Source organism: Propithecus coquereli, unplaced genomic scaffold (assembly GCF_000956105.1).
Source record: "Propithecus coquereli isolate 6110/MARCELLA unplaced genomic scaffold, Pcoq_1.0 Scaffold71, whole genome shotgun sequence".
Classification (NCBI taxonomy): domain Eukaryota; kingdom Metazoa; phylum Chordata; class Mammalia; order Primates; family Indriidae; genus Propithecus; species Propithecus coquereli.
In genome coordinates this window covers 7,963,587-7,977,522 of record NW_012153174.1, presented here as the reverse complement: position 1 = coordinate 7,977,522, position 13,936 = coordinate 7,963,587, and the positions used below count along the sequence as shown (strand labels likewise).

The 13,936-nt window shown below is 40.7% G+C and overlaps 1 protein-coding gene across 2 annotated transcripts in view; it reads left to right on the top strand.

Annotated features, from left to right (window-relative positions):
- Positions 1–13,936, top strand: part of PRKDC (protein kinase, DNA-activated, catalytic polypeptide) — a 158,587-nt gene that overhangs the window by 42,687 nt on the left and 101,964 nt on the right. For both annotated transcript variants that reach the window (XM_012661443.1, XM_012661444.1), the window contains exons 26-30: positions 3,683–3,790; positions 6,054–6,280; positions 9,303–9,397; positions 10,856–10,955; positions 12,146–12,279. In XM_012661443.1, coding sequence (XP_012516897.1) covers positions 3,683–3,790; positions 6,054–6,280; positions 9,303–9,397; positions 10,856–10,955; positions 12,146–12,279 — 664 coding nt within the window. The remainder of the gene's footprint in view (positions 1–3,682; positions 3,791–6,053; positions 6,281–9,302; positions 9,398–10,855; positions 10,956–12,145; positions 12,280–13,936) is intronic.

The following is a 13,936-nucleotide window of genomic DNA, read 5'->3' as shown; positions in this document are numbered from 1 at the left end:
TTCTGTTAACAATTACTGAGAGTCTAGGTATCTGGAGGTAAATTAGCTGTTGCCCTTCTCGTGGATTGGAGAAGACATAAATAACTGTGGGTAGTAGTCATGAAGGAGATTGGAAATGTTGGCAAATGGCCCATTCCTGATGTCTTTGTGAGCAAATCTCCACTGCCACCATGAAGCAGAAAAAGATAAAAATCTTCTCAGTTCCTTGTATGAAACTAGCATGACCGTAATGTTGGGGCACACATATAAAGAACACAAAGCACAAAACTGATTTATAAATATAGATGGAACATTCCGCAGTATATATGAGTACAATCCAGCAGTGTGTTAAGATGCACCCTGATTAAATAGGATTTATGGTTAAAACTGGAAATTTACTACAGCAATAGATTTATTATAAGAAGCAGTGATTCTCTCCATAGAAGCTTAATAGGCATTTTGCAGCACCTGGCAAACTAGAAATAGTTTAATATTGTCTTTAGTATGATAAAGAACATCTACCTGAAGCTCACAGTCAAGTCATCCTCTGTGTCAAGCACTAGTACTCCCTTCTGTGTCGGCCCCCAGAACTGGGAGCTGTGCCTGTTGCTGGAAGTAGTTGTTGCTTTGCTTGCAATTAGGTATTCCCCAAGTTTAGCATCTGAGCTCTCATAGGCTGTGAGAATCCCTGAGGGCAGGGCAGAGAGCCCGGTGTTCTGTACTCGTCTCCAACATCCCAGCTCTTGGCACTTGGCAGGCAATCAAAAGACACTTGTTAGTGGGCCGTTAAGTTAGAACATCGGCACCACTAATTACTCGGGAGATTTTAGTTAATGCTGTAAGATTAGAAAATGATAGAAGAATGAATATTAGAAAGGAAGAAGAAAATATTATTTTGAATATAAGTTTTTACATCTAGAAGGCCCAAGTATAGCAACTGTTAAATTATAAGAATTAATAAAGGAAACCAGATGCAGTGACTCACGCCCCTAATCCCAGCACTTTGGGAGGCTGAGGCGGGAGGATCTCTTGAGCCTAGGAGTTCAAGACCAACCTGGGCAACATAGCGAGACCCCATCTCTATAAAAATTTTAAAAATTAGCCAAGCGTGGTGGTGTGCGTATGTAATCCCAGCTACCTGGGAGGCTGAGGCAAGAGGATCACTTGAGCCCAGGAGTTTGAGGCTGCAGTGAGCTCTGATGACGCCACCGCACTCTAACCCAGGGAACAGTGAGACCCTGTCTCAAAATAATAATAATAATAAAGGAGGAAGCTGACAAATTACAACATAGAATTCTTATATATCTGTATTTTCATATGTCATTCTCTTATTTTATATATCTTTATTGACTATTTGGAAAATAGCCCATTCATAACAGCATAAAAAATATAAAAATGTCTAGGAATAAACTTCAGTGTACCAGGCAAACATATTTTATGGATATAGAAGATGAATATGCTATTTACCTAAGTTAAAAGAATCACTATTGAAAAAATGTCAGGTCTTTCCAAATCAATCCATAAGTTTGGTATAATTCCAGTAAAAAGCCCAGAATTTCAATTTTGAACTTCAAAAATAGTTAATCTGGGCCAGGTGCAGTGGCTCATGCCTGTAATCCTAGCACTTTGGGAGGCCGAGGCAGGAGGATCATTTGAGACTGGGAGTTTGAGACCAATCTGGGCAACATAGTGAGACCCTGTCTCTACAAAAAATAGAAAAATTAGCCAGATATGGCAGCACACGCCTGTAGTCTTGGCTACTTGGGAGGTTGAGGCAGGAAGATCGCTTCAGCCCAGGAGTTTGAGGCTGTACTGAGCTATGATGACACCACTGCACTCTAACCCAGGGAACAGAGCCAGACCCTGTCTCAAAAAAAAAGAAAAAAATTTGAAGGAATAATTGCTTGATCTTAACAAAGACATATTTCGTAAGAGCAGTGTACTGAAGAGAGTCTTACCCTAGCAGATCTTAAAAAGGGGCCATATGAAGTATAAAAAGCTGAACTAGTACACAGATAGCTCCGTGGGACAGCTAGGTGTCAGGAAGTGGCTCTAGGTACGTATGTAAAAGTTGTACTTATGGTAGAGGGGGCATTTTAAGCAAGTGGGAAATGGATCATTTAATAAATGATATTTACTTTAATGAATGGTATTAGGTCAATTGACTTACATGTTATGGAAAAACTTATTCATGACACTTGTTGAAGATGTTAAGGAAGACTTCATTCCAAGGGGACTGCCACAACGACTAATGCAGTGGTGGAAGGAGATCGGGCTCCGCTCCAGGTGCAGTGTGGACTGACAGGGACTTATAGCCAGTGGCAGGGTGAGGGTCAGTGGGTGGAAATCACTCGAGGAAACATGGGGGGTGAGGGGGATTCAGGCTAAACTGACCAGGATTCTTGTTGAATGCAGGCCTGTCCATCAGACATCACCTGGGGTAAGGAGCGGTGAGGACTTTGATCAGACATTAAGGGTGGGGCTTTTCACTAAGCAGACCCAGCCGAGTTCCTGCTAGAACTGCACTAAACGGATGAATATGGGAGCCCAGAAGTCAAGGCCTAGTTGAGAAGAGTTCAGAGGAGCCTGACCAGGTCATGGGAGAGAGTCTTTGTCACCTATGAAAAAATGAATTCCACATCAAAAAGATTTAGAAGGAAAAAAAACTATAAATAAATTATAGAAAAGTTTAACATCTGTATATCTTTAGATCTTTTTCATTGCTAACATAATTAACATAAAAGCATTTGAAGCTAAAAGTAGACTTTCCCATGCTTACTCCCCAGGCAAAGCTGTCCTTCCTCTGGGACAAATTTGGTGTATAGACTCCCAGATCTTTCTGAAAACACACCTTGGCAAATGTGCATATACATTTTGTTTTATTTACAAAAAGTAGAATCTCATAGCACTCAAAAATGTTTTCTTTCGTGTGCAGGGTATGATTTCTGTTACTTGGATGGATTTTGTCTTTCATTTAGTCATCACAGTGGTAGCAGTTGGGGTGTGGGGGACAAGGGGTCATTATTTGCTTTGTAGTTGAGTAATGATAATCTCTGACCCAGATTATCCTATGTGCACATTCAGGATCAAATTAAAAAAGATGAGTATTAGAAACCCAACAATATCTACCCTAAATTGCCCTCCTAATTAGAGGAACAGTGAGCTTTAGTGTGCATATTTTGCTTTGCCAGACTCTTCATCATAGAACTAACTAGAAAAGGAAACTGATAAAACCGTGGTAGTAGTATTGCTTAAGTTTGCCCCACTGCAAATGCCATTTATTTTATTTTTATTTTTATTTTTTGAGACAGAGTCTCACTCTTTTGCCTGGGCTAGAGTGCCATGGTGTCAGCCTGGCTCACAGCAACCTCAAACTCCTGGGCTCAAGCAATCCTCCTGCCTCAACCTCCCGAGCAGCTGGGACTACAGGCACGCGCCACCATGCTCAGCTAATTTTTTTTTCTATTATTAGTTGACCAGCTAATTTTTTTTTTTCTATTTTTAGTAGAGACGAGGTCTGGCTCTTTGCTCAGGCTGGTCTTGAACTCATGAGTTCAAGTGATCCTCCTGCCTCCACCTCCCAGAGTGCTAGGATTATGGATGTGGTCCCGGCCTTGCAAATGCCATTTAAATGGTACTTTTTCTAATGTAAAATTACTTTAGCACAAAGGAAACAAACTCAATAATGGTATTGTTTCTTCAGGTGACAAGGCAACTGTATGAGCCACTAGTCATGCAGCTGATTCACTGGTTCACTAACAATAAGAAATTTGAAAGTCAGGATACTGTCGCCTTACTAGAAACTATATTGGTGAGTAATAGTTAATTCTCTTCCCGCTAGTTCCATTGATTGGTTGTATTTGATGTATATTTAGACCTTTTAAAAAAAGTTACCTGTCAGAATACTAAAATGTAGCATCTAGCTGGATCATTTTGTCTTTTTTGTTTCATTTGTGAAATGCCATTATAATGGACACGATGCTATATTTATTTATCTAAGTGATATTTTAAACGTCTGCAACTAAGTATTAGTTCATGTGTTTTTGTTTTGTTCTGTTTTCTGGGAGGATGGTTCTAAATTTGACAAATTTTGTCTACTTTAATGATGTGTGTGTGTGTTGAGGATGCACAGAGTAAGAATGTTCTTAGACTTTTATCATATTTACAATAGTTTTTTTAAAACACAAATTACTCATAGTACAATGCTTAATTTAAGGGTAAAAGGAATTTTGAACTTATCTAATTTTCTCCTGCATTCAGGTTCAACAACTAACAGGCCCTAGAAACAGGAGCTCCTTATACATGGAGCTCCCCCCAGACAGAGGGTAGACTCGTGAGGATTTGGTCACTGGCTCACTGAGGGCAGAGGCAGTGAGGTCAGCTACCATGTAGTGTCTTTTGGCATTTATTTTATAGTTTTTGAACTTGTGCAGATAACTTTACATGTTCCTTACCTTTACCTGCTGTTTCAGCCCATCGTTTTGTCACATACTCACCTTAGAATCAAAAGCCTCACTTAAATGCACAGCAGGTTTGTCCAAACACATACCCTTTGATTCTGTACTCTTGCAAATTGGTTCCACTTTGCATCTCTGTGTCACTTTCTGTGAAGTTTGAGATGAGCCAAAGGAAATTGGGACCTTGATAAGAGCATCCAGAGAGGAAATAAAGGCACTGGGTGCATATGGTGTCTGTGAAGACTTGGGTCGTTTCAAGTTTCGATTGCTCCGATTGCTCCGGAGCACTGTAGAGGCACGGCCCGCAGGGTGTCGGGCAGAAGCTGAGCATTGGGTGCAGGCTGGCGGCAGGCCCAGCTTACGGGTCATCCTGGCTGTGTCTTCGGGGCAGTGTGGTAATTAACAGTGCTCCTTTCACTCTGAGTTACCCTGGACAGATGCCACGTGACGGGCAGTGGAGAGGGACTGAACATGATTCGTTAGGGTGTGACACAATTACATCTGTAGCTTAATTCCCTGTAGTGTCTCCCAGTGAATCCTGCCTGTGCTAAATATGGTTAATTAAATTTAATTTGTGGCTTATTTGCATTCAGGTGAATTTATTCTAACGTTTCTATTTTGAAATTTTTATTTGAGTTGTTTCTTTTCCCCCCTTTGATCCTTGAAGTAGCGTAAGTAAGAGCTTCAGAAAAAAGTGTGATAAGAAAATGGCACAGTGAAGTGAGACAGTTGAGGAGAGAAAAGGTGTAGGAGAAATGTGCCCTGGGAGGCTTAGCACTCAAGCGAAGGAGAGCGGTGGGTCTCCTGGTGGAGGTGCCGGTTCCCGAGGTCAGCACGTGCACCGTGACCACTGCTCTGAGAAGCGAGACACCAGCGCTCCACGACGCCGTGGCTTATGCTGCCCTCTGGACTTGCGATTAGGCTTGCGGGGATCAGCATGTAGCAAGTAATGGGGCTACTGGGCAGAATTCCCTTATTTCAGAGTTGAGCGTACTTTTTCAAATTAAACTTTTCCTTTATAGATCTGAGAGGGAATGATGCCTAGGGGAAACTAAACATTAAATAGAATAAATTTCTGTGTAATCGTTGGTCAAATTTCCTTAGCCCTTTTCTTCAGGTATTTAAAGACTGCCTTTATGGGGACTGTTCTTCCAGAAAGTTATATTTTAAGAACCATGCCTCCATATGCTTTTTCTTTATATCACAATACAATTTCCTTGGAACTTCCAAGGGTCTTATTCTCTTAAACCTCAATATATAAAGCATCTCAGATGCTGTTATGGGGTAAAATCAACAACCACAGAAATTCTTAAGATACAGCCATCGTGTTTCTTCAGGGATGGGAAAGGCTGTTGTTACAATGAAAGAATTCTCTCCCTTTTCCATGGATTTTTCAGCTTATTAATTTGTTTAAAAGAAAGCATTTTCATTATGTCAAAAGGAAATTGTTATTTGAGTCTAGGTTCTAGACGATCAGATTTATTTTTTGTTGACTGGTGCTATAAATTAATTTTCCTAATATACTTTAGTTATGCTCAAAAGCAGACCAAGGGTATTCAGTTGTCATTTTACAGTTATAAAAATTAGTATAATAAAGGCCTTTTTGTTTTGTTTCAGGATGGAATCGTAGACCCTGTTGACAGTACTTTAAGAGATTTTTGTGGTCAGTGTATTCGAGAATTCCTCAAATGGTCCATTAAACAAACGACACCACAGCAGCAGGAGAAGAGTCCAGTAAACACCAGATCACTGTTCAAGCGACTGTACAGCCTTGCGCTGCACCCCAGCGCCTCCAAGAGGCTGGGAGCATCACTTGCTTTCAATAACATCTATAGGGAGTTCAGGTATGTGAGCCGTGTGACAGGGAAGAATGAAGGATGCTCTTTAAACTTCTGGTAGTGATTTTGAAAAGTGACTTGGTGTTTAATTCTATGTGTTGATGTAATAATATATCAAGCATTTAGTAAATAATTGTGTGCCGGATGCTGTGTTGGGGATTAAAAAAATGAGTTAAAATTCAGTTTGCACTCAGGAAGCTTAAAACTACTGAGAAATACTTAACAAACATCGTATCACAGCAGTTTTGTACATGCGGCAGAAGATGTGTTTACAGGGTCTCTGGGAGCACAGCGGAGAAGTGTCTGATCAGTCTCAGGAGGTGAGGCAAGGCCTCCTGGCAGAGCTTATACTTGAGGTGAGACTTGAAGGGCGAAAGGAGACCAGCCAGGGCATTTCCGTTCAAGGGGGTGGGTAGAGATAAGGAATAGGATGGCGTCTGAGGCGAGGAGGACGTTTGACGTTTGGAAGGAAGTGTGGTGAGGCTGGTGAGGAGGGCCCTGTCTGCCGTGGTGAGGGGTGTGGGGCACCTCTAGTGACGGTGGGTCCCTGGAGTAGTGGGAGGGGGGTGGCACGCCTGGATTTCCTCCTGAGATTGTCCTGCTGGTGGCTGCGTGGAGAGTGGATCTGAGCAGGGCAAGACTAAAGGCTCGGGCACCAGTGAAGAGGCTGTTTGAGAGGCCCAAGGAAAAGAAAATTAGTCACTGATCTTAGGTAGTAGTGGTGTTCATTCATTCATTCATTCATTCATTCATTCTGCACTACTTATTAAGAATGTTATGTGCCAGGCACTGTGCTCAATGCTGGAGCTAGAAAGATACAGCCCTTCCTGAGGGTAACATTTCAGAAAGAGACAGAGAATAATTAATCACATAGGTAAATGTAAAATTTGTAGCTAAAATCAGTGCTGTTAAATAGTGTTACATAACTACTAAGTAATCTCATATGAGGAAACTGACCTTGTTTGGTCAGAATAGCTCCTCTCAGGAAGAGGCAGTTGGGATAGAGAAAAGGAGATCAATTGTAAAAATTAGGTAGATATGTAGGTAAACGGGTAGGTGGATGGGAATCTGTATGTATGTGTGTGTGTTTGTGTGAGAATGGACTGGAGTTTGACTACTTATGTTAGAGTTCATACTGACCACTGTGGGTTTTTTTAGTTTTTTTAAATTGCGAAACTTGTACATACAGAGGAGTGTGTAAAACGTGTAAAATTTATAGAATAGCAATAATAAAACAAGTTCCTGCATACTCATCGCCTAGGTTAGAAATAGCATATTACCAGTATTCTAACAACCTCCCAACCCTGTGTCTCCCCTCACCATCTTAAGCTATTCATCTCCTGACTTTTATATTTCTCATTTCCTTCTTTTCTTTATAGTTTTATTATCTATGCATGTGTCCCTAAACAGTGTAACCTCCGTCTGTCAGCAGTAGGTCAGAGCAAGTATTCCTGTGGGGTAAATGAGCTCTGTCAGCTGAGCCAGGCTGAACATGGACAGAAGAACTCCAAGCACATGGTTGTGGGATGACAGGTGCAGAGAAGTTGGGCTGGGCTCACGTGTGCGTTCTGTCCAGCCTGAGGAAACCATGCGGCAGTGCCCTGGAGGGGATGGCCATCAGCACGTCTCTTGGCCCACCAACCTCAGTCTCTGTGTCTGTCCTCTTGTGTGTCCCTTTGCTTCTTCCTGCATTTGAGCATCTGTTTCCTTCTCCCCTGTTGCCGTCTCTCTTGGAGACTCTCATTTGTTGGACCACGTTTCAAGTGGCTTTTTTAGAAAGGGTGCATAAGAGTTAAATTTATTGAGATCTCACATGTTGAATCGTATAAATAGAAGTTATAGTATTTCCCGTCTGCATGCTGATGAACTTCTGCACACCCTTTTTTGCAGGGCACAGTTCTAGCATCTTGTTTTCTTTTGTCATTTCTCTGTTTATAGCCTTTGACTGCTCTCCTGGTAGCTAACATAAAAGCTATTATACTTAGCATAGCCTCCCAAGACCTCTGCAGTTCAACTCCACCTGACGTCTGTAGTCTCACCACACATTGCTTCTCCAAGCATACCTTTTCTTATAGCTGTACTGATTTGCCTGCACACTCCTGTGCTTTCCTTCTTACCTCCGTACTGGTTTTATCTATTGGCAGCATCCTTTGTTCTCAGTTCAGACCTGGGTTTGGGGAGACGTGGGGCTGTGGAACTCTGAGGGGCTCTGCCCCTCTTGGGATTCAAAGTTTTAAAAAATTAGGATAATATTCCTGCCAACCGAAACGTAGTTTGCAGTCCTTGTTCTAGGGCTGCCGCATCATCCATGCCTTGCTCCCAGCAGGTGGTGTAGCTCTGCATGCTGAGGTCTGAAGTCTCAACTAGAACTTCCAACTCTTTGTGAACTCCTGTGAGAATCATTGCCTGTACCTGTCATTTTGTACTTAAATCATTTACTGTCCCGTGTCATTAAGGAACACATTTTACAGTGAGAGATCTAGCCTCTGCAACTTAGCTGTCAGTTGTTGGTGCTTGGAACCTCCCATGAGTTTACTCTGTATAAGTAGATGGTCCACAGACATTGTTGAGCAAATTAATTATTTGCATGTGCCAGGTATGCTTGTGAAAGACTTAGAGTTTACTCTTGATGTTGACTTACTTTTAGATACACTGAGAGCTTTTAAAATTGCTTTATTTTAAAAGAGCGTGGACATGATATCAGATCTTCTTTTCTCCTACACTGAATGTTAGTGAGCATGTGAAAGTGTGGTCAGAACAGTGGTCCTCGGAGCGGGTGCCTGGGCAGTCCTGCAGCTGTCATGAAGGGGAAGCAGCCAGTGCTGCCTCTCAGTTCATTTCACCTCTGTCTTTAGTCTGCTCTTGAGGAAGTATTTTTCTTTGAGAAGTATTTTACATTGTTTCATGTTTTAAAACATTTGAGCCTTTTGAAAAAAAACTAATGTATGTTTGCATTCTTTAATTCTCTTCTTTGTCCCTTCCACTTTATTATTTTCTTAGGTGAGTCTGCACACTCTTTATTTTACAGGGAAGAAGAGTCTCTGGTGGAACAGTTTGTGTTTGAAGCCTTGGTGATCTATCTGGAAAGTCTGGCCTTGGCACATATGGACGAGAAGTCATTAGGTACGTCTCCTCCTGGCATCCCATCTGCCTTACAGGTCCGTGGAGTCTTCCTACTCAGGAGTCGAGGCTCAGGTGATACTCTCACAAGGTGTTGGATTGTTTTCCCTGTCTCCCATAAATAAATTTGATAGATGTGAAGAGAACATATGCCCTCCAGTGCCTCACGTCTGCTTTGTGAACGGTTCTTTCATGCCCTCGTCCTCTGCGAGTCACGATATTCCCTGGTTGCCGTAGAGCTCCACCCCTGGTTGGTCAGAGATCCTACCCAGGGCAGGGGGACAGCATAGCCAGTCAGTTACTCTGGTGATACACAGCGTGAGAATGTACAGATTCGCTGTGCTAAAGAAGCTGGGTGTAGTAACCACTGAGATGTCATCAGTGTCTTTGAACTCACTAGTTACAACATAGAAAGGTGGAAGTAGGTCTCATTACAAGATTGTGACAAAGCTATTTGGGCCAAATTGAGTCAGAAGTGGGCTAAATTATCTAAGAGAGTAATAAATGATAGTCTTTATGATTAAATTCTGTCCAGAAGCTGTTAGGAACTTCATAGAGCTTTTTAGCTAGAAGAATTCTTAGAGATCTCCCTGTTGGGCACGGAGACCCAGTGCGTGTCGGTGACAGAGAGGGTCACACACTTGTGGGTGGCAGGACTTTTCTTTCACTGATCCAGATCTTCGTTTCTGTTTTTTTTTTTTTTTTTTTTTTTAAAGACAGGCTGAGCTCTATTATTCTTCATTGGTAGTCTACTATGGACAAAAATGCTTAACATTTAGTCCTGCCATCAAATAGCTTAAGTTTGCTTTATTTATTTGTTTATTTCCCACATAGGTGAATTTTCTCAACAAAATCACTGCTGTATTTAAAAAGCATGCAAAAAAACCTTTTTCTTGGTGACAGAGAACAAAATAAGTTGTATGAGGCTCTTCTCCTGAATAATTCTAGACATCTGTGGGTGGTTTTATCATCTTACTTAAGTTCTCCTTCTATAGTGGCTATATTATTAAACTATATTATAGTTTATCCTACGTAAGATGAAAGAAGGTCAAGGAACTTTTACCCCTTAAATAACAGCCTTATTTTGAGGTGCACAGGCTCTGGCCTGGTGTGTAGGTTTGGTGACACCTGCAAGGTGTCTTCCATCTCAAATCCATTGTCTGAGGCTGTGCTTCGGGCTGCTGCCAGTGCGGTTTCTGATTAGGTGTGGCATTGCTTTGTATGTGCATGCATGTACCATACTGTCCTGCCGTTTTAAGTATGAGTTTTGTGTTCGTTTTTGGGCATGCAATGTAAATCATTTATTTAAGTTTTGTATTCTGAGGGATGAAATGATATTAAATCTATAGTAATATTAACTTTTCCATTAAATAATTAGGCCAACAGATTTATAATACCAATTTATTAATAATAACCAGGCATATAATTTCTCTGGAAATATATCTTTGTGCTTGAGAACAGGTACAGTTCAACAGTGCTGTGATGCCATTGATCACCTAAGCCGCATCATTGAAAAGAAGCACGTTTCTTTAAACAAAGCAAAAAAGCGACGTTTGCCACGGTACGTGATCTTGCTTCTTTTTCTATTTTTTTGCCCAATGTAAAACTAATTCTCAGCTAATAAAGGACCAGCTGAGATGGATGTGTGAAAGTATAAAGAATTCATTTCTAAACAAAGAATGTGTGGAAGTATGAAGAGTCAGTTTTCCAAAGAAGGTAAACAGCTCTATGTTTGAAAATACTTGGTTAAAGATATAAGATATAAGGTGTTTGATCTAGGTTGGGATAGTAGATAGAAATAGAAAATTAGCTTTATAACTGAGATGTTTTATTTTATCTGCAATAATTTTGAATACACATGTGGATGATTGAACCAGAATATACATGAACTGTTATGTCGTAAATTTTGAAGTATACGTACTGAATGTGGAGATCGTAGGATTTTGAAAGATAAGGAATTATAGGATTATGAAACGAAACTACTCAATGCTAGGGTGTTGGTTAGTGGTTTTTACTCTTTGCCCTCGTTTTCATCTCCACAGTGTCTCATTCGCAGTGTGGGGGTGCCACGCGTTAGCTTCTCTGGATCTCTGCAGGCTGTCTGGGGAGCTCTGGTGTCTGTGCTGGCAGCCACCAGTCTGGAGAAGCATGGTCTTACGTAGACTGGATATTAGTATTTTCTCTGTTTTAAAATTGATTCTTCCAGATTCTACTATTAACTTAGGACATCTCTTTAGATCATTGGTTCTCAAACTTTTGCATGCATTAGAATTACTTGGAGGTCTAGTTAAAACACAGATTGCCAGGTGAGCCCCTCCCTCAGAATTTCTGTGTCAGTAGTCTGGGGCAGGGCCAGAGAATTTGCGTTTACAAGTGCACAGATGGTGCTGGTGAAGTTGGTCACCAGCTTCTTTGAGAAGTTCTACTTTGTATCTTGAACCTTTCGTTTTATGATATGTTGAAAAGGAAGCATGAAAATACTTAATGCAAGCCTTTTAAAAAATGCTTTTAAATTTTTTCCCAGATTAAAAATATTAAAAATGAAGTTTAGCAGCACTTGGGACCCGTTTAACCTGATAATGTTTTGATTGTATGCTAATGACAGTACATTAAACATAAGCTGAATGCCTGTTAGTGAGTTTTGCATATGTATCTGTGTGGTAAAATTGAGTTTATGGTTTCTAGGCCCTTGGCTAGCTAAATGCTGAATGCTAAAGAGTGTGTTCCTGACAGTGTGTTGTCTCTGTGCAGAGGATTCCCTCCTTCAGCTTCCTTGTGCTTACTGGATCTGGTCAAGTGGCTCTTAGCCCGTTGTGGGAGGCCCCAGACAGAATGTCGACACAAATCTATGGAACTCTTTTATAAATTTGTTCCATTATTGCCAGGTATGGTGATCCTTATGTCCTGTAAAATGACTGGTTTTGCTTTTGCCAGTAGCTTAGAGATGCGGACTTATTTAAAATGTGATCATTCCATTTATTTAAATGAATGTTATGAATAATATGTTTCTAATACATAGAAGAAGTATGTTCAATAATCATTTCAGATTTGTGCGATAGATGATAAATTGTGAGTATTCATTTCTCAAAGATTTTTAGAAGGAAAGAAAAATGCAATTTTGATATTAGTCAAATGATAAGAAGTAAATTTCAAATTTCCCATTATCTTTTATTTTGCTACAGTTTTGCTTTTCTATCCCACTTAAAGGAAGTAAAGAGTTGGGTGACCATTGTAGTAAACATGATATTTAATTAAGATTCAGAATATTAGCAATTAATGAAATAATACAATTCTGTTTCAACATGTAATTAATAAGAAATTGCCAGAACCTTAAATCTGAATGATCTCCCATCATTGTGATATTAAAGAAGCAATGAACCTATGCTTTTCAGTAGTAACTCACTAAACCATTGAACTGTACCTATAGATTGAAATAATTACTGAATTTCTCAGGAATAAATGTATTGTTTGGTATTCTCCGTTAAGTGCAAACCTGGGTTTGGTAGCTTTGAAGTGGGGCAGCTGTGCCCCAGGATGGAACAGGCCCCAGCTCTCCGTGTCGTGCACAGAGCACTGTGCCATGCTCTGCATGGGGAGCGCCGTTGGGGGAGGGCGGTGCGGCGTGTGCAGGGTGAGAGGCTTGCAGGAGATGGTGTGGAGATGTACTGTCTGGGCTTTTTCTCATGGAACAAGAGGAAAAAAATTACTTTGTGTATTTCTGGGCTTCTATAATTTAGAAGGATTCTAAATGTTGTACTATAGAATATGTCATATTGTTATATACTATATTTTATATACTATATAGTACATGTAAATATATTATAATTGAATTCATGCTATATTTTATATATGTTATATAAATATATAGATAAATTTACTACATTATTTTACATGTATAATGGAAATGTATATCTGTGTTTTTAATTTAGGTAGTTGTTTTAAAAACATCATTAGTATTTTAAATGTGCTTACTGCTCTTAGTTAAAGTTTGTTTGTATTAAGTCATTCTCACAATAATCCTGTAAAGTCAGTCAGCGAAGAGTGGACTGGTGGCTGGAGTAGGGCTGGGGATAGGAGGTGTCGTATTTTCCTTATTTTTAGAGGAAACTGGGGCCCTGCCTGATACTACGTAGGTAGAACTAGTTATTGTCTCCTGTGGCCCACACAGTTTCTAGGGACGTCAGCTTTACTGATCCCTAAATCTCTGTTGCTCTCCTCCTCTCTGTTGCCTATGATAGGGACCTTGTATATTCTGAATTAAATAGATAGAGCTCTTTGTCTCACAGTTGTTTTGGTTAGACAAAGGGTGCGGGGTAGTTGGTGAGCCTTGCCCTTCTCCCAACATATAATTTGTAAAAATTGAGTGAGCCTCCTTGACTTACCCGCTGTGGCCTTTCTTTATTCAGCCTCTTTTCCCCCCAGTGGTTCTTAAGGGACAGTGTCAGGTGTCTCTGGGTCATTGCAGTGGGGGTGCTGGGTGTGTGAGCACCCAGATCAGTAGGACATGATGACAGGCACAGGCTGGGCCCTGCCCTGGGTCAG